General features: G+C 36.7%; 1 protein-coding gene across 1 annotated transcript in view; it reads right to left on the reverse strand.

Moving 5' to 3' along the window:
- USH2A (usherin) overlaps positions 1 to 19,123 on the reverse strand; it is a 735,906-nt gene that overhangs the window by 527,537 nt on the left and 189,246 nt on the right. Inside the window, exons 15-18 of the mRNA XM_047839579.1 lie at positions 12,908 to 13,066; positions 4,864 to 5,358; positions 3,550 to 3,819; positions 1,773 to 1,942 (exon numbers count right to left, since the gene is read on the reverse strand). Of these exons, the coding sequence (XP_047695535.1) occupies positions 1,773 to 1,942; positions 3,550 to 3,819; positions 4,864 to 5,358; positions 12,908 to 13,066 (1,094 nt within the window). The remainder of the gene's footprint in view (positions 1 to 1,772; positions 1,943 to 3,549; positions 3,820 to 4,863; positions 5,359 to 12,907; positions 13,067 to 19,123) is intronic.

Here is a 19,123-nt window from a genome sequence, read left to right on the forward strand (position 1 = left end):
ATTCCACATCTGGGAATACTATTCTGACCAAGATACTGAGTGATATGGAGCGCTGCCAGCTCTGAGTGTGCCCTCAAGCGGAAATGGATTCTTCAGCAGGTCAAGGTCAAGGCTGTTTTGCAAGCAGCCAAGCAACTTGGGACATAAAGTCTATCAGAGCCTGTGGTACTAAAGGTGGCTATAGTGGGAAAAGATGCTGTGAGACATTTATGGCAAGCTCTCAATAAGAGAATCACAAGGTAGACTCACAGGGTCTGGAGCAAGGGCATATGACACAATGGAAATTAAACACCATTTGCTAGACAGCTTCTAGCATGCTATTGGGCCTTGGTAAGAGCAGAGAAGCTGACTGTGGAACATCAAATGGCCATGAAGCTAGAGTTACCTCTCATGAGCTGAGTTCTGTCAGACATGCCATCTCTTGAGGCCATTGAAGCCCAACAGAAATTCATCATCAAATGGAAAGGATATCTGGGGAAAGGGATATCCATAAATGGAAAGGGGCACAAAAAGAGCCAGGAATTATTATATACTGTGCAAGCAGATTGTTGGGACCCCATCTTATCGACCATTTGTATACTGGTAGCTCAATCAATTTCAGCTCATACCTATGACTTGTTGGAGGTCCCTCAAGAGCTGAGAGAGTATAAACATGCAGTTTGGTTCACAGATGGGTTGCCTTAGTATGTGGTTGCAAGTGCATGATAGCTGCTCTGTAGCTCCATTCAAGGATGATCCCGAAAACCAGTAGCGCACCTTGTCATCGATTTTGTATGGAAAGGGAAGGATCCAAAGGTAGAATACACCTGAACTATATGACAGTGGCTGGGATGTATTAGTCATGGGCATGAGAGAGAAAAGACTAGAAGATCAGGAACCAGGAAGTCTGAGAAAGAAGAGTGTGGATAGGACCATGGGAGAGATAGTTATGTGCGAAGATCCCTTTATATTGTGCTAGTGCTACCAAAGAGCATCTTCCTCAGAAGAGGTGCTAAACAGTCAAGTACACAGAATGACTTGTCCAGTTAACGTCAGCCATCTCTGTCATTGGCCACCCTCATGCTGATAGAATAGACTAATGGAGTACATTGGCCACACCATAAACTGGAGGGAAAGAAGAGCCTCTCACCGCCCCCCCCAGGATTGTTATATACATATCAAATGACTTAGTCCATACACATAATACAGCCTTCATAAGTTAGCTATGATTATTATTCTCATTACTTCTAGCTAGAGGATGAAGTACTAGTAAACAATATGTCACTGTATATCCCAAACCTTCAACATGTTAATACCCTTTGCTATAAGCTGTGATAATACGTTCCTCAGAATTCTTTTCTCTTCAGAAATATGCAAAATGTACACATAAGACATTCTTATCAATGCTACTTATATTTCCAAAAGAATCAATACAGTATAAATATCAACTGATTGTGGGTTGGCTAAATGCATTATTGTCTGCCCAAATAATGTGATGCTACATAGCTACTGAGAGTCGACTTCTTACAAGATATATAAGGATATATGTTAAGTGTAAAAAGCAGATTTTATTAAACAACGTTATATCTATTTTGTTTTAATACATGCTTATATTAGAAAAAATAGGTGATATAAATATATAGAGCCTTGCACACATAATATCATATCAGGAAACAAATGCCCCATTTAAGGAATCTAGAAGAGAGAAATCGGTCACAGAATTCTGCAAACTCAGAAAATATCAAAATGAAGACAATTCAATTTTGAAAGGACATTAGTTCAAATAACAATACCTGTGACAATGCTGCAGGAACAGATTGTTGAGGTGATTGTTCAGAAATCATATTGATCTTATACCCCATAACTTCTCCTCTTGTTACATTATCTGCCGGCTTCTCCCAGGACACATTGAGGGAGTACGGTGAAAGCGGGGAGACGGAGGGAGGGGTCATGAACGCTGGCACTATCAATGACAACAAGTACAGCAGCCAACAATGAATGCCATTATTTACAGGTTTCGGGAGTAAATTCATACATGTGTTCTAGTTTCTGCCATACCCCTGTTCCTTACGTTAATACCCTGATTTTTAAAAATCAAAGGATATACTGGTGTTTATAAAAGCCATTCACTTTTTTTTTTTTATGTTTTCTGCAAGGATGTTCTCCATTCTTATTTTACCAGCAAAGGTATTTTCCATTCACAAAATAAAAATCATATAGGAATTTGCTAACGTTCGTGAAGATAACTAATAGATTTTTTGGAGTGGGGAATCATAGGTCTTATGAAGCATTTGAAGGAAGAAGTCATCAAAACTAAGTCTTAGTCCACAAAGTCCAGAACAACGAAGAGTAACCCACTAGAGTTCTAATGGAGAGAAGTATTTCACCCACACTGATACAGCTTGGAGAATATTACTCTTCAGAAAGTGGTAAATCGAAAATGTTCTAAATAACCCCAAAGAAATTTTTTAAGTTTTCAATAAATCTTGATTGAAATGTCCAGAGTACATACACACATACATTCTCCCCCTGCCATCCTTGAGATCTTAATATGGATTTTAAATGTGCTAACCAAAGGTGTATTATCAAAGGACCTCATTGCACGTTCAGGAGCCAGTGACCCATAAGATTATGAGGGTCCAGTATTGCAGTTTCACCCATTACTTTTCATTTCTGACCTTGATTTTCCCCTTCCAGAACGCCATGGCTCATCACTTGTGCTATCATGGCACTATTATTTGTCCAAGATGGCTGGTAGTCATTAAGAGATGCTCAAGCAGAATGCACATTTTATTCATGAAATGATTCCCTTGGACATCAACCTAAAGCTACCCTTATCCTCCCCACAGTCTTAACAGAGCCAATTTAAATCAGGACTTGGGATTTCTTGAATATCCATAGATTCAAAACATAACAAAAGTGTATTTTTTTGGTTAAAGGCTCATGATATTTGAGGTGTTTTTAATGTAAAGAGTAAGGGGGAGGGTTAAAAATCTCTCATTTGCCATAGTGAAGATATCTTCAGAAAATTGAAAATGTCACACTCCTTTCTTCCCACACTGCCAGCTGCTTGTGAGTACAGTTGCAAATTACAGATTTTGATACCCGGGATTCTATCATTAGGTACCACCTAGTACCTACACTATTTGCTTTGGAGAGAGAAATAAAAACAAAACAGGATTTGTGAAATGGGTAACAGCTATCTCTTTCATTGAATATAAATTGTACTGAATTTGGAGCAAGATAGGATATATGGCCAACCCACTTCAGGAATGGAAACCAATTGCTATTTTTGGCAAACATTCCCAAAAGACTGTAACTACAGTGAAGTTATTTTTCCCTCTTGAAGTAATAGCTCAGGCATTTACTTTTTTTTCCCTAAAACTCACTGCAAGTGCTTTATGACCTTGAGTTATTTATGTAGCCAACCAATATATTAAATTTTTCCTTGGCCTATATAAATTTATAATTCTTGCTTTTCGAAACGTACTTTAGTGCTGTTGACTTTCATTTGGGGCAGCATTTTTATGTGGGAGTCTTAAAAGTAGAATTCAAAGCCCTTTTCCTCACCTGATTCTCCTGTTCTTTCTGAAGTCCAGGCAGATGACACACTGCCAGCCATATTCACAGCCAACACTCGAAACCCATACGTGGTATATGGCTCCAAGGCAGTGATGGTTGTAGCTGTCTGAGGAGGTTTTAATGCATTTTCATTGGCCGATTCTCCAAATGGGTGAGGACTGAGCCATCCACTGCTCTGAAAAACTTGACTTTCTGCCGACGTGGCTTGTCCATCAGATCTCAATCTTTTCATGTACAGTTCATATCTTATTATCACTCCTAGAAAAGTGAAACACAGAGCCAAGGAGACTCATCGGACAAAGTGACAGTTTTGGGGGTAGGGTGGGGGTAGGTCAGTTAAAGAGTTCTGCTGGCTTTGCCTTATTCTCCTGACTAGATTACCTGTTCACTCCTTTAATAATCCAGATGATGGGATTTATAAAAGACAACAAGCTGATGGATAGATGAATGTATAAAGTACTGCTAAAAAGCACATTCATGGAAAAACAAACCAAAAGGGAATGCATAAACACAAAATAGCGATAATTTATTAGAGGTAAATCCAATCCTCTGCAGAGTGAAGGGCCATAATTTCTAAGAAGAATTGCTTTGTTTGAGGGAGGGGTGTAATCTGATCACTGCACCTCCAATTTGTATACTTGCAAATTTGGGGATTTTAATTTAATTATCTATTTAACACAGCCCCATTTACATAAATATTAGAACATTCAACTTAATTTCTACATATTCTTATCAAGTAACTCTCAAAGTCCAAGATAAAAGGTTTTGCCATAGTACACACATGAAATTAATTACTAAAAATCTATGAATTTGTGTCTGGCCTATATAACCAAGGGTTCAATTATATGAAGACAAAAAATTAACTTAATGGAGTCAGCCAGCCTATATACATATTTTTGGTATTATTTTATATCCTTTTCTTGGTTAAAAGAGAAAATTTACTGCTTATGGGTGCCCTGGCTTGTGACACAGTCAAATATAATGCATCTCATAAGTGAGTTTCAAATTAGAAACATCATTTGTGTTGTGACAGATGTCATTAAGAGCAAAGATAATATTAGCCTTTTAAGGGGCAATTTAAATGAATGGAATTTGTTGTTAGATTAAAGAAATACACTTGTTCTACTAACTTGTTCTACATAGTCCAAAGAGTGTTTGATATCTTTAGATATCTTCTCAATTATTCTATCCTACAGTTACAAAACTGAATACAATTGCCAGACTCTCACTGCACGATTCCAAATGCCTAAATTCTCATTCATGTTTGGCCAAGAAAGGGAGATCTGAGCCTTGCTTTCCTACCATTTGGTTCCACTGGGGGAGACCACTCGACGTGAAGCTCTGTAGAACTGATCTTCCACACTGCAGGTGGACTCAGCCTTCGGGGAGGTGCTTGGGCTGTGATCACTGTAAGGGGTGAGCTGTGTAAACAGCCCCCACTAGTACATGCCTGTACAGAGAAATGGTACTTGGTGAATGGAACCAGATTCCAGATGGTAGCTGCAGTTTCATGACCTTCATAAGGAACACATGGCTGAATGCCACCTAAAGGAGCACAGGACAAAATATATTTTTCTATAGGACCAGAACGATTTGAAGGTGTGGTCCAGGTAAGTGTTACGGAGTCTGAGCCAACAGGAATGATATAACTTAAGTTCAAGTGTCCTTCCGGGACCCCCGGTTTCGTCTTGAAAGTGACAGGTGCACTCTTTGTGGAGCCATGCACACTGGTGGTCTCGATGTAATAGGAATATGAAGTATATGGTGATAGGTCAGTGTCTAAGAAGTACTGAATATCTGAAATTAAAAAGAAAAAAAAGAAGAAAATAGTTACATGTCACAAATTAGTAAGGAACCATTTGCAACCATTTTCCTATGTACAATCTGCTCTTTTGAGTAAGAGTATGGTTCATATATTTAAAACCGAAATAAAGCAAATACTGATTACTTGTATGATATAAATGCTTTTTGTAATGAAGGATATTAGAAGGCTTAAGCTCTCATTCTTTATATAATATGGTGTCTTTTTTATAGAAGATATAAGAGGAATTTCTGGAAGTTCTCTGAAACTGAAATAACAGGTTTTTTCTTCTATATGACATGTTTGCTTGTTAAACAATATTTTGCACCACATGAAGGGTTGGCAAACTGCTACCACAGGCCACATTGGCCACCTGGCCAATAGCATGACTGGAAACTTTCCTGAATTTATGACTCCTAGAAACTGCGAAATTAGAAATGTTTATTGTTGTTTTAAACCACTAACTTTTGCAGACATTTGTAATCAGCAGTGGACAACTTACACAAGAGAAGTCTGGTTTTTAAAAGATTACAAAGATAGGGAGTGGACATGATTAGATGTGTGCCTGGAATCCCATTCTCTAAGGGGACAGGAAGCGTACTGCAGGATTGTGACAATTAAAACATGCCAGGTAGCCAAGGAGAAACGTTTACAGGCTCCAGCTCTATTGTTGCAAAGGAGGCAATGAACGGTAAGTGTGAAACTGAGAGGCAACAGACTAAGGGCTTGTACAAGCATACACTAAAACATATTTTATAAGACCATGGTCCTTACTCAAATTCTTGGGAAGCATTTCCTCAGGAAGCATCTAAAAGTACTGATGTGTCATTTATAATAGGAAATGTTGAAGTATATTAAAGTGGAATTTAATGCGCTGTAATATTGTAATATTAATGTATTACATTAATAGAATTTTAATATCATGTAATTATTATAAAACATAGTAACGAGGACCATGTAGCAACATGAGAAAAAAGCATAAAATGCAATAGTGCATATATGTAAATATTATTATGAAAAATAAACTGGAGTACACACTATTCCAGAAACTTTCCAAAGTGAAGTTAGTCATCATACTAGAATGCTGGAATCGTGATATTAAAAAAATTTCTTTGATGATTTCTTCATTGGATATGGTATTTTTATAAGAAAAAGATCTACCCCAGGGGCACCTGGGTGGCTCAGGTCATAATCTCACAGTTTGTGGGTTTGAGCCCCATATTGGACTCTGTGCTGACAGCTCAGAGCCTGGAGCCTGCTTCAGATTCTCTGTCTCCCCCCCACCCTCTCTCTGCCCCTCCCCTGCTAATGCTCTGTCTCTCTCTCTCTCTCAAAAATAAACATTAAAAATTTTTTTTAAAAAAGAAAAAGATCTACCCCAATGACAAAATTACATAGACAAATTATTGTACACTGAGATTCCTCTTTGGAGGCACTAATACTACTAATAACTAAATGCACTGATGAATTTCTTTCCAAGTACGCTTAATATCAAATTTAAAAAATGTGTTCTCATTGATATGTAATTTTTGTCTCCTGTATTAGTGAAACTTTCTATTATAAAATCAAACCAGGGAACTGTTACCTTCTGAGAACCTAAGTAATCTGGGAAAATCCAGACTCCTATTCTCCTAATTCCTTATCTTTTCTGCAGTCCAAAACTGAAGTAGGTTCAGGGCAGAGGGGTGTTGGCAAGTTTTTAAAAATGTACTGAGCATGCTTAAATGAGGTAGGAGTGGGAGAATATTATGAGATTTCAGGTTTTCCTGGATGTAGAAAAAAGAAAATTAGCCATAATCTCCCATTATGACATATAATGTGAATATACCCTTCTCACATTTTAGTAGTTTAATAGTTTGATAAATTGTCTGTCTTCGACACTAGACTTAACATTCTGGGAAAGCCGAGATCATGTCCTCCTTACTTGCCACCATTTGTAGCACAGAGTAGAATTTCAATAAATATTTGTTAAATCAATCAGTAAAACTGATGCATAAAATTTACTATGCCTCCACTCTTATGTGGATCCTGAGAAACTTAACAGAAGACCATGGGGTGGGGGGAAGGGAAAAAAAAGGTTAGAGAGGGAGGGAGCTAAAACGTAAGAGACTAGAACAAACTTAGGGTTGATGGGGGGTGGGAGGGAGGGGAGGGTGGGTGATGGGCATGGAGGAGGGCACCTGTTGGGATGAGCACTGGGTGTTGTATGGAAACCAATTTGACAATAAATTTCATATTTAAAAAAAATTATTATGCCTCTTTAGAAAATGTGATATCCTCCATTGGAAGGATTTGATGAATGATGTTTACTATGTCTCTCCATAAAAAGTGATATCCTGCACTGAAAAAATGTGCTTGTGATATATTGAGAGTAGTTGCTAAGTAGTGTCATTCTATCAGTTATTCAAATGACTACTACATTGGTTTTCGATATATTACCTGAACATCATACTTGTTGCTCATAACATAGTATTGTTATCACAATTGAACCATTAAGGAAATTTCTCTATCATAGCCATGGTGTAGCTACTATTACATGTATTTCTGGCATATAATAATAAATTCAATAAATATTTATTAAATTAAAGTTATGTATATTCCACATGAGACTGTTTAAAATACTCAAAAAATTTTGAAAAAAGATCATTTAAGGCTAGAAAATGATGGAAAATATTCTACTTAACATGCCAAAAGCCAAAACCTAAAAGGTAAAAATAACTATCAATGCTAAATATTCCAAGAGACTGGCATGTGCTTAAACTGGAAGTTGGAAGACATATAACCTGATGATAATTAAAAAGTTCAGCACGTACGTAACAGTTGTAGCATTTGAGAAATGGGACATAATCTCAATAGATCAAAATTTACAAGAGCAGTCTATGTAGTAAGTAATTAGAGTAATGATAGAATTGAGATGGCAACATATATTTGGTTAAAAATATTATATAAACATACAGTATGAACTAAATAAAAGCAGTTGAAAGGGTATAAACAGAATTACCCTTAATTCTGTCATAGCAACAATAAAATAACTCAGGTTAAAAGAACTTATCTCAAGCAGGTTGCACTCCTCAGTTAGGAGAAGAATTATCTCTATCTTTAACTCTGAGCTGGGAAAATTGTTCTCCTACCACAAACTTCTGCACATTTGGGGAAACATTCAGAATTCTTCCTTCAGCACGAACTCATGATCTCAGCTGGTACCCACTCTGGATTGAGGTATGTCCTAATACACCACCCATGAAAGCTACCTGGACCAGCTCAGGTTTCCTGAATGTACCTTATTTTCTCCTACACCTGCCCTTCATGCCTTTTCACGTATAATTTCTTCCATGACAATCATTCTTGCTCTACCATAGTACCTGGCTAACCCAGTTTACAAATCACTTCCTGACTGCAAAACTTTTAATGGTTCTCAGTATCCATCTCTGATACCGTAGTCAGGGTTACAGTACTTTCTTAATACTCCAAGTCTACTCTAATTCAACATTTGAAATATATTATAATTTTGTTTTACTTTTTATCTCCCCTCTCGATAATGAGAACTATTCCTTCCATCTTTATATTTCTTTTTTTTTTTTTTTTTTTTTAATTTTTTTTTCAACATTTATTTATTTTTGGGACAGAGAGAGACAGAGCATGAACGGCGGAGGGGCAGAGAGAGAGGGAGACACAGAATCGGAAACAGGCTCCAGGCTCTGAGCCATCAGCCCAGAGCCCGACACGGGGCTCGAACTCACGGACTGTGAGATCGTGACCTGGCTGAAGTCGGACGCTTAACCGACTGCGCCACCCAGGCGCCCCTCATCTTTATATTTCTAGTGACTCACACAGTTCCTGATCTGGAATTAGCACTGAATAAAATTTCATTGAATAAATGAAGGAATGATTTTTCCAAATATTTTTCTAGGAAAGAATATTGAGAGCCTCAGAGAAACAGTTACTTGCCATCATCTCTTCTGGTTTTTTTCCTCATCCCCTCCCTATATTCTCTGTTTGTCTCTCAGAGTAGCTGAGCTATCTTACCACTTGTTACATTGATCCCTTGATGTAGTGTGGAATAACAAATGATAACGATATTAAAAGTAGAAATGAAATCTCAGGGTTCACTAAGATGTATAGTTGTCTGAAACTCTAAGCTACGTTAATGTCTTTAGGCTACGTAAACAATGGTCAGGTGTTGAAGTATTCATCTAGTTTCTCTGTGAAAGGATTTTTTTTTTTTAGAGTAAACATGTAAGGGCTATTTCTCTACTCATGGCATCCCAAATGAGTAATGATTTAACTGTGAAGTTGGGGAGAAGAGGGGGAAACAGAACATGCTTAGATCAGCCCATTGATTTTTCTCTCTCCTAATCTGTCTTCCTGAAGGAGGGAAGGTCTATTCTCCAATCTGACTTTTATCAGTAATGAAGATTATTTTTATTTTTCATTTCCACCTTACTGACTGCTAGGTCTAGTTTTCTTTAGGTTCCAAATTCAAGTAGGAAAACATAATATGATTTATTGACCACTCCCTAAAACTGCAACACTACTAAATGAGTGCTATTTCCTATGATAGCTGTTCTCTTCACACCTATGACATGGAAAATACCTATAAGCAAACCAGATTGGTGCTACAGGGGAGATAATATTAGGTGCTGATTATGTACAATTCCCAATGTGCTTACTTGACCTCTAGATCTTTCTCTCCTATTTTTGAAAGCTGGTTATGTACAAGCTTATGAAGTTATAAATTTTGCTTATTTTTGGAAAGTCTGTAACTCAGATACCTTACAATTACTCCACAATAATTAGTGTGCTATTATTAATAATAAATACTTTGTAACCTTTAAAGATAATAATACATCAGTGTGTCATGATCTTAGGTTGGAAATAACTGTCCTAGAGAATCCTGTAGTGCATCAGGCAAGCTAAGAAAAGTTTTTATTCTAACAAGGAATTCTATAATGGTCTCAACCAAATGATAAAACTTTCTCGGAAGACAACACTATTAATTTTCTTTGAAAAGTTCAATGATTCTCCACCTATAATTCCAAATGCCTTTATTTAACCCGAAGATTTGTGTTCATCCGACTGAATATAAGTACTGTTTCCTTTTCATATTACACATGCTATCCACACACTGGAAATAGAGTAATAAACATGAGGGTATTATTAGAATGATACAAAGTTCTGACAGCGGTAACCAATTGTTCTTACTGTTCAAATGCCATCATGCAGATAATTTTCACATCATTAATTATAGTGATTGTCAAGAAATGCCAGAAGTGGCATTTTTTTAATGAAAAATAAGGTTTTAGGAAATAATACCTTGTTTAATAGGATTATATAAATGTCTGATTAGTGAATGAGTACACACTTATTATGTAAGAAACTGTTATTTGGATTCTATATTAGTACAATCATGAAAAAGAGCCAGAGTGTTATATTCTCATGCAATGGTCTGTAAAACAGATGACAATATGTTACTATAGAAAAATGCCACTGGATTGAAGGGTATAATTGAAGTTTAATTTTATTATTGAATTAAGCTGTATGGAAAATAGGGTGATCCTAATTCACAATTTTCAGCAATAATCCAACCAGTGGTACTGTCATCTTCAAAATTACTTTCAATATTTTTAGAACTCTCTCTTCTCCTATCACAAAAGTTTAAGTTTAAGGACACCTGGATCATGCTGATATTTGGAAGAAAATAAACATTCTAGTAGCAGGTTTTGGGATGCTTTGCCAACATGGCAGATGTAGACAGATGTTCATTTCCCTTTGCAATCTGCATCATGAAGTTCAGAGTTTCCATTAACTTCAAAGAAGAGCCGGAGTACTGGAGAAACATTTAGAGTTAATAGAAAGTGCTGGACACAGGAATGTAGGTGTCTGTCAGGCAGAATTAGGAACAAAATGTAACCTACAGAAGTGTATGCTACATAGAAGTTTTAGAGCCAATCACTATGTTAAAACAAGGCCAACTCCTAACCATTTTGAAGAAGATTGTGGAACTTCAGTGCACCTACAGAACTTTATGTACTTGTCTAACTAAGTAAGCAAGTTAAGCTAGAATTTGGAAAATTGGACATTAAACAAGGAGAACAAAATGGAAACTTGAATTAGAATCACTGTTCCAATGTTTTTTAAAACTAGTTTCTCAAACTAGCTCATAGCTAAACATGACTAGAGGCAAATATCAGAGAAGACAGAGCTAGCAGCCTGTAAAAATTTCTATTTCTTCATTCTGGCTTTAGGGAAACTGGATCTAAAAGATCTGAGTAGGGGCGCCTGGGTGGCTCAGTTGGTTGAGTGTCCGACTTCGGCTCAGATCACGATCTCATGGTTTGTGGGTTCAAGCCCTGCATCAGGCTCACTGCTGTCAGCTTGACTGTGCACAGCCCACTTTGGATCCTCTGTCCCCCTCTCTCTCTGACCTCCCCGGCTCACGATCTCTTTCAAAAAATAAATAAAAGTAATAAATAAGAAAAATATAAAACATCTCGGGTAAATATTTTTAATAAGACAATGTGTCCCAATAGTTTGATTTCTAATAGCACCTTTAAAATCTTCATAAAAGTTACAGATGCAAAGATAGTCTTCATGGTTTCTCCCCATTCTGTCTCTTTCAATTTAAGTTCATGTTATTTTCTGTCTCTATGGAAATGGCAGCTATGCATAAAATTACATTGTCTGCAAGAACATTAGTACTCTGATCCCACTATTTTAAAAGTCCATTTTTAACCTGAGAATTTTAAAAGCTGAACCCATATAATAGAAATACTTGATAAATTTTCTGTAATATTATGCCCAGAGAACACTACAGATCAGTTTGTTGTAAGCCTTCCAGTATTTCTACACATTTTTGAATTAAAATATAAATAATAGATTATTTGTAATATCTTTTATTACATCACACAATGCGTCATGGACATTTTCCATTCATTAACATGCAAACTAAGGTGTCATTTTATAGGCAATCACATCCTAAAATTCACTTAACAATGTACCAGGATTCTACTATGCCATCTATCACAATTTATGGAAAGTTTTTTGAATATCTGAATGTTGCCAATATTTTGCTCTTACAAGTAGTGTATGTTTGAACATACGTTGTATCCATTTATGACTATTAATTTAAGATAAATTTCCTAAAGTAAATTTACTGAGGCAAATGGTATATATTAGTTTTTTCGTACAATTTAACCATTCATCTTGCATGAAAAATTGTACCAATGAACTTACACAGATATTCCAGCAGTTTATGTAAGTTCTAGCTCCTCCATATCCTCATCAATGCTGGATAGGGTAATTATTTTTTCATCTTTGAGAATTTGATAAGCATTAAGGGCTTATCAAATAAGAAGCATCTCATTTTTATTACATTGTTTTGATTACCAGGAGATGGCTACTGAGATTTGTAATTCCATCTCTGTTTGAAACAATTCTCAGCTAGACACAGGAAACCACAACATTTATCCTCAATGTCAAAGATCTTAGCTAACGTATCAATTCTCAGAATATTACATCTTTCTATCACCAAACTTTTAAACTTACTGTATGGGTATTGATCTTCAGTTGTGTAGACTTCAGAACTATCCCTGAATAAACTGTAAGTAAGCCAGTGGGCATTTGGCGAATCAGGTGGACTCCAGGAGAGATTGATAGCAGAAGAACTTTGAACTTGTCCTCTGGGTGGAGGTTGTTGGGATGGAGCTAAATTACAATGGAGAGAGCATTTATGAGCAATGGCAATCAATAAGCACACAAGTAAACTGAAGTAAGATATCCAACAAAAAGGTCTTTCTGATTCAGGATTACTTTATCAAGAAGACATGTGGTTTACCAAGACATTAATAAACAGAGGGTACTCATCATGAATTCTCTAAAACAAAGCTTTTTATCTATGAGCATAAAACAATTTTGTAGGTCAATACAGCTGACATAAACATAGTTGGGGTGGGGGGAACCACAAAAGTTTATATTAAGCACTTCTTTTTCTCCTTCCTTCTTTTCTTTTTTCTTTTTTTCTTTTCTTTTGAGAAACTATCCAAGGATGCATAACATTTATTTTCCACTTAATTTAAAAGTTGATATAAATAAGTTACGTTGAAACTTGGAATTTAAGGAGCATAATTTTTGGATTTTTCAAAGGAAGTTTTCCACTCCACTAAACACATATGCCTCATCCTGCCTCATGGAGCGCAATTTACAAGAAAGAGTAATAGCTGGTAATATAAATACCTATGGATGTCATGGATGTTAAACAGTCTAAATATTAGCAAGAAACAATTTGAATGTATTGTGTGAATATACCTACACCTGGTAGGGTGCAGTGGTTGTTAGGGGTGATATAATTGCTTCCATCAGGCACATAAGAGCATTCATCTCACTGTTTTAGTGATATTTTATATAATGTAAGTATACACCATGAAAATGTTGTCTCCTATCACTGTATATTTTCCTTAGTCTTCCTATTTTCCTTCATTTTCTCCCCACAACCAGAATAGATAAAGGTAAAAGCAAAAGACAATATCTAACTATTTTTTTAAGGACAATCAACCACCAGCTTATTTATCCCCTTCTGGTTTAACAAGATGCATCATCCTCCATCCATTTAGAGGACATCCAATCAGACTCTTTCGTTAAATAGGATATCAAAGGTACAGATTGCTGTGTTACCTGACTTCAAAAACCATTAGTATTTTTGTTAAGAAATTTCAAAAAATCATGTGATAACAGTAGGGCTCTATTACTATTCATGTTAGGGGTCCTCAAGACCACCCCCAGGTTCAATGATTTACTAGCAGGACTTGCCAGACTTACCATAAACTCCTACTTGTGGCTATGATGTATTATAACTAAAGGATAGAATGTAATCAACAAAGGGAAAGGCACATGGGTAAGTCCAAGGGAAACCAACCACAAGGTTCTAGTCACACGGGATATGCCTAATCCCTCCCCCACCCCGCCCAGCAATGTTAATGTTTTGTGAAAACATGTGAAATGTTGCCAAACAGGAAAGCTCATTAGAAACTCAATGCCTAGGGTTTGTACCAAGGGCTGTTTATGTAGACAGCCTTTGTCAACATGAATAACCCCCAAATTCTAGATTTCCAGAAGGACATCAGGGTTAAGCATAAACCATTTGGTCAGACAAAATTTAAGAGACAGTGAGCCACTCTGACCTGTTTTGGGGATGGCAAGAACCCTCACAAAGCCCAAGTTCCCAGATGCCAGCCAAAGGCTAACTTTGTAATCAGGTTTTTCTACAGATAAGCAGTCAGACCCACTATGTTACCTTTTTTCTAACACACAATCCCTAGCTTTTTAATTTTTGTTAATGTTTATTTTTTTTTTTTGAGAGAGAGAGAGAGAGTGTGACAGAATGCAAGTGGGGGCAGGGCAGAAAGAGAGGGAGACACAGAATCCAAAGCAGGCTTCAGGCTCTGAGCTGTCAGCACACAGTCTGACACAGGGCTCACACCCACGAACCACAAGATCATGACCTGAGCCGAAGTAGGACGTTTAACCAACTGAGCCAGCCAGGTGCCCACACAATCCCTAGCCCAAAAGGGCATAGTACTCAGGGATAGAAAGAGCTATAAGAAGAGCATCACTTGACAGGTGCTGTGGCTACTCATGGCAGGATACAATCAGCTTAAGACTAGCTCAAAACTGCTTCTGCACTGAGACAAGAAGCTGAGGGTTAAATATTCCAACTTCTCTTCCTGCCAGCCTTTCAGCTGACTGGCAGGCTCCTGTGAGTAGCCAAAGCAAACAGGAAGTCAGAGGGTAAGGGAGCCTGCTGATGCAGACCATCCAGAATCTTGATGGAATAGAGTAGGGTGGGAAAGTATGGAGTAGGATAGTGAAGTTATCCTGCACACCAGGCAAAGACTTTCAACTAAGAGCTATTACTAATTCATCAGTATTCATGAGGGATACAATCCACTTTAAAGACATGGTATAATCCAACAATAACATTTTAAGAAAGTATTTCAAGAGCACTGAATTTGAAATATACAAAATTCCATATATGATGCATAGGCTTCCTAAAGACAATGTCTCTAATCCTAAGGGAGATAATATTGATGTTATATTCTTAAAGAAAAAAAATATTCGAACTAGATACACTCTCACTCTTCCCTTTTATCTTGTTTTTCCTCCTTGGGAATTTGCATTGTGATATTAAATATCTAACTGTCCATATGCCTAGTTAGATACAAGACGAGAGTAGTACCAACCTCAAAATGACATAGTGACACAGGAAACCATTAGTCCATAGTCCATTAGTCCATGTCCATAGTGACACCAGGAAAAGAAAACCATTTCCAAAGAGGACCTTATATTTTTGAATTCTGTAATTTGCCATATATGATATGGTCATTTGCATTGGTTGAACACTGACTGACAGGCATTTGATCTGTCAGGGATTTTTAATTTAGGGCTCTACATCCTGTTGTTCTTGGTGGAACCACAAAGACTCATAAACTGTCTCATTTATAGCATTCTTAAAGAGTCTTGTAATCTATGGCAATTGAATATTTTTAGTGGATATTACTAACTATATCTAAAACTCTGCATGATATCAGGAACACAACAGATTTCAGAGTTAAAGCAATCAAAACTGACCTTCAGACTATTTTCTAAGACAGTGAAATACTTTTTGGATGACTGGAAGAAAAATATGTTTTCATCCCATGTCAAAGGGTATGGGAAATGATTTGCATTACTTGAAAATTTCCTTAGCAGCAAACATTCATGTACACAAATACACAAATAGGCTCTTTCAAACACTTAAAGTTGATTACTTGTTATGACTATCTCTAACCACGGTCTTGTCCAACTTCACAGTATAGATGTAGCCTATTTGACATCGAAATGAGAATGTTCATAGATCTGAAGGCTTTGATGGTTCAGTACCACTTTGAGAAATAATATTATGAAATCCCAGCCCTGAGATAACCCGAACTCACCTTCTGTGTGCTGAAAGGGAATTCTGAGAAAATGGTCACATACTCATTTATCAAAATTGCCAAGCATGACCTTTGCATAAGCCAGACTTTCTTTTAAGGAAGGATAGTATAATGTTGTGACTATATCCATTTTTTGGGAGCCATGAGTTTTAATCTTGGCTTAGCCACTTGGGTAATTGTATAACTGTAGTCAAATTTTGACTAGACTCTCTGAATCCTCCCTCATCTATAGTAAAGGGAGAATTATCTACTGTTCAGGATTATTTTGCATATAAAGTGAATATGTGTATGTCCTTCTTCCATGAAAGGCTGGAAACACTGTGGCTATGAGAACAGGTGTCTGGATTCCCTGTGTCCTTTGCCTTGCCATCCTTAAGGGGTTATCCCTATGTATGTGATTCCAGCTGGATGGCCACCAAGTCCACATCCAAATCTACAGGAAAAGGAGAGATGGCGGGCATGTCCTATGGTTATGAAAGCACAACCCAGGACTCCCACACATCACTTCTGCCCAGATCATTTCAGGCAGAAGTTCGTGACATGGCCATACCTAATCACAAAGGAAGATGCAGCTATGAAGCCAGCACTTAGTGCCATTAATGAAAAACAAGTAGAAGATAGTTATTAAGAAACATTTTAAAATGGATTCTATAGATGAAATTAAAAAATAAAACAATATCTAGAAAATTATAAGAAATATTTAAAAAGTAAAAAGAGATAGGAGTGCTTCTGATTATGGCAACAAAAAGAGTTTAGACTCAAAGAGTTAAAACTCAGTGAAATCTCCAAAATAACCATTTCTGGGAGCTCTAAATCAACCACAAGCAAACAAAAAGTTAAGAACATATACCTACTCTTGAAGAACTTGGAGAGCTTTGAGTCGTAACAGTAGGAGTCTGTGGCCCTTTTGTGAGGGGCTGTTCCCGTAGTACCAGTTCCACAATTAGGTGTGTTAGTTGTACCAGCAGGGCTGACTATAAACAGTAGCTTTAGTACCACAGGGCACTGACTCCATATGGGGTTGGCAGCAGGAATTCATAGCTTTGCCATCTAAAAATGGCTCAGCTGATTGGGAACAAGAGGGAAAATTCACAGGTTTGCTAGCCTGTGCATGTGCTCCCAGCTAGGTTAAGTGGGGAATTTACCAGATAATCAAGCAGGAGACCCCAGGCAGGAGACAGCCATGGAAGACCTGAGAGAGGTTCTCCACAGATCTGTAGCAGGCTGGAAAACTATGAAGCTATGGGGAAAACCATGAGAGCCAGTGAAAAGTGGAGGCCAAAGAATGGAGAACTCACTGTAACTCTGAAAACATCCCCCAAACCAGACACACATTGAATGGCAGAAGCTATATGGTCTAGAAGTATTTGAGCACAAACATTGCCCAAATATTTGGCTGCTTCAGACACAGCAGTGACTCCTAGGAAGCCAGGCTGTGAGTAAAAATTAAATTAAAAAACAAAAAAGCTGGTAGAGACATCAGCAGCTGTACACTGCAGTGGAGAAATTTTCCCACCATTTAAGTCTATGCAAACTATCAAAAAAACCTAAACAACTTAAGTGTTTTCAACATACAATTACAACACACTTAAAGAAACTGTGAACTATACTCATAAAATTGGCAGTGGAGAGAAACAGATTCTGAATGATCTCTAATATTAAGTGTAGCAAAAAATACTTCATAGCAGGTATTGTAAATATGTCCTAAGAGTTAAAGAAAAATATGATGATGATGATGATGATGATGATGATTCAGTAAAAAGAAAACTTTAATAGAGAAACAGAATGTATAAAAACACTAAATTCCAGAGTTGAACAATACAATAACTAAACTTGAAACTTTCCTGAAAAGGACTCAATGGCAGATTTGAAAGGAAAGGAGAAAGAATCAGTGAACTTGAAGATAAACAATAGGTAAAATGTAAATATATAGCAATATGATTTAGCCAATCCACAGAAAGAAAGTGAAAAAAATAGACCAAACATGAACAGATCCACAGAGACCTATAAGAAAATGTCAGGTGCACCATGCACCAAAATATGTGTCATGGGATCCCCAAAATGAGAGACCGAGAAAGTGGCAGAAAATATCTGAAGAAATATTGGCTCAAACTTCCCAAATTTGGTGGAAAACATTTATCTACATTTCCATTTCCAAAAAGTACAATGACTCCAAGTAGGATACAAAGAGATTCACACTAAACATATCACAGTCAAACTGCTGAAAGACAAAAAAAAAACCCACAAAAAAAACAAAAAACAAAGCAAAAAAAAAACACTTTTAAAAGAGTAAGAGAAATTTCATTTACAGTTGAAGAAAAATACAGTTAAAGGCTGACAAAAACAATGGAGGCCATAAAGTAGTAGAATGAATTCAAAGTCAGTCCTAAAAGAAAAAGGAGTACTTGTTACCAAGAATTCTATCCAGAAAATCTACCCATTTTAAGGAAGGAAGGAAGGAAGGAAGGAAGGAAAGAAGAATGATATAGGTATTCCCAAATAATTTGAAAAAAACAGTGGGAGAATTCTTGTAGACTAGCCCTACAAAAAATACTAAGGAAATCAATCAGGCTAAAAGGAAATGACACAGAGAGTAAATAAATTGAATCACATAGATGTAGGAAGAACACCAGAAAGGATAAATATGGAGTAAATATCAAAGACTCCGTGTATATCTGTGTGTGTGTATATATATTCATATTCTGTTTTCTCTTCTCAAATCACTTTTAAAAACATATTACTGTTAAAAGAAAATAATAATTATATTAGTGCAATGTTGGGTTTATTATATATA

This window comes from Prionailurus viverrinus, chromosome F1 (assembly GCF_022837055.1).
Source record: "Prionailurus viverrinus isolate Anna chromosome F1, UM_Priviv_1.0, whole genome shotgun sequence".
Lineage (NCBI taxonomy): Eukaryota > Metazoa > Chordata > Mammalia > Carnivora > Felidae > Prionailurus > Prionailurus viverrinus.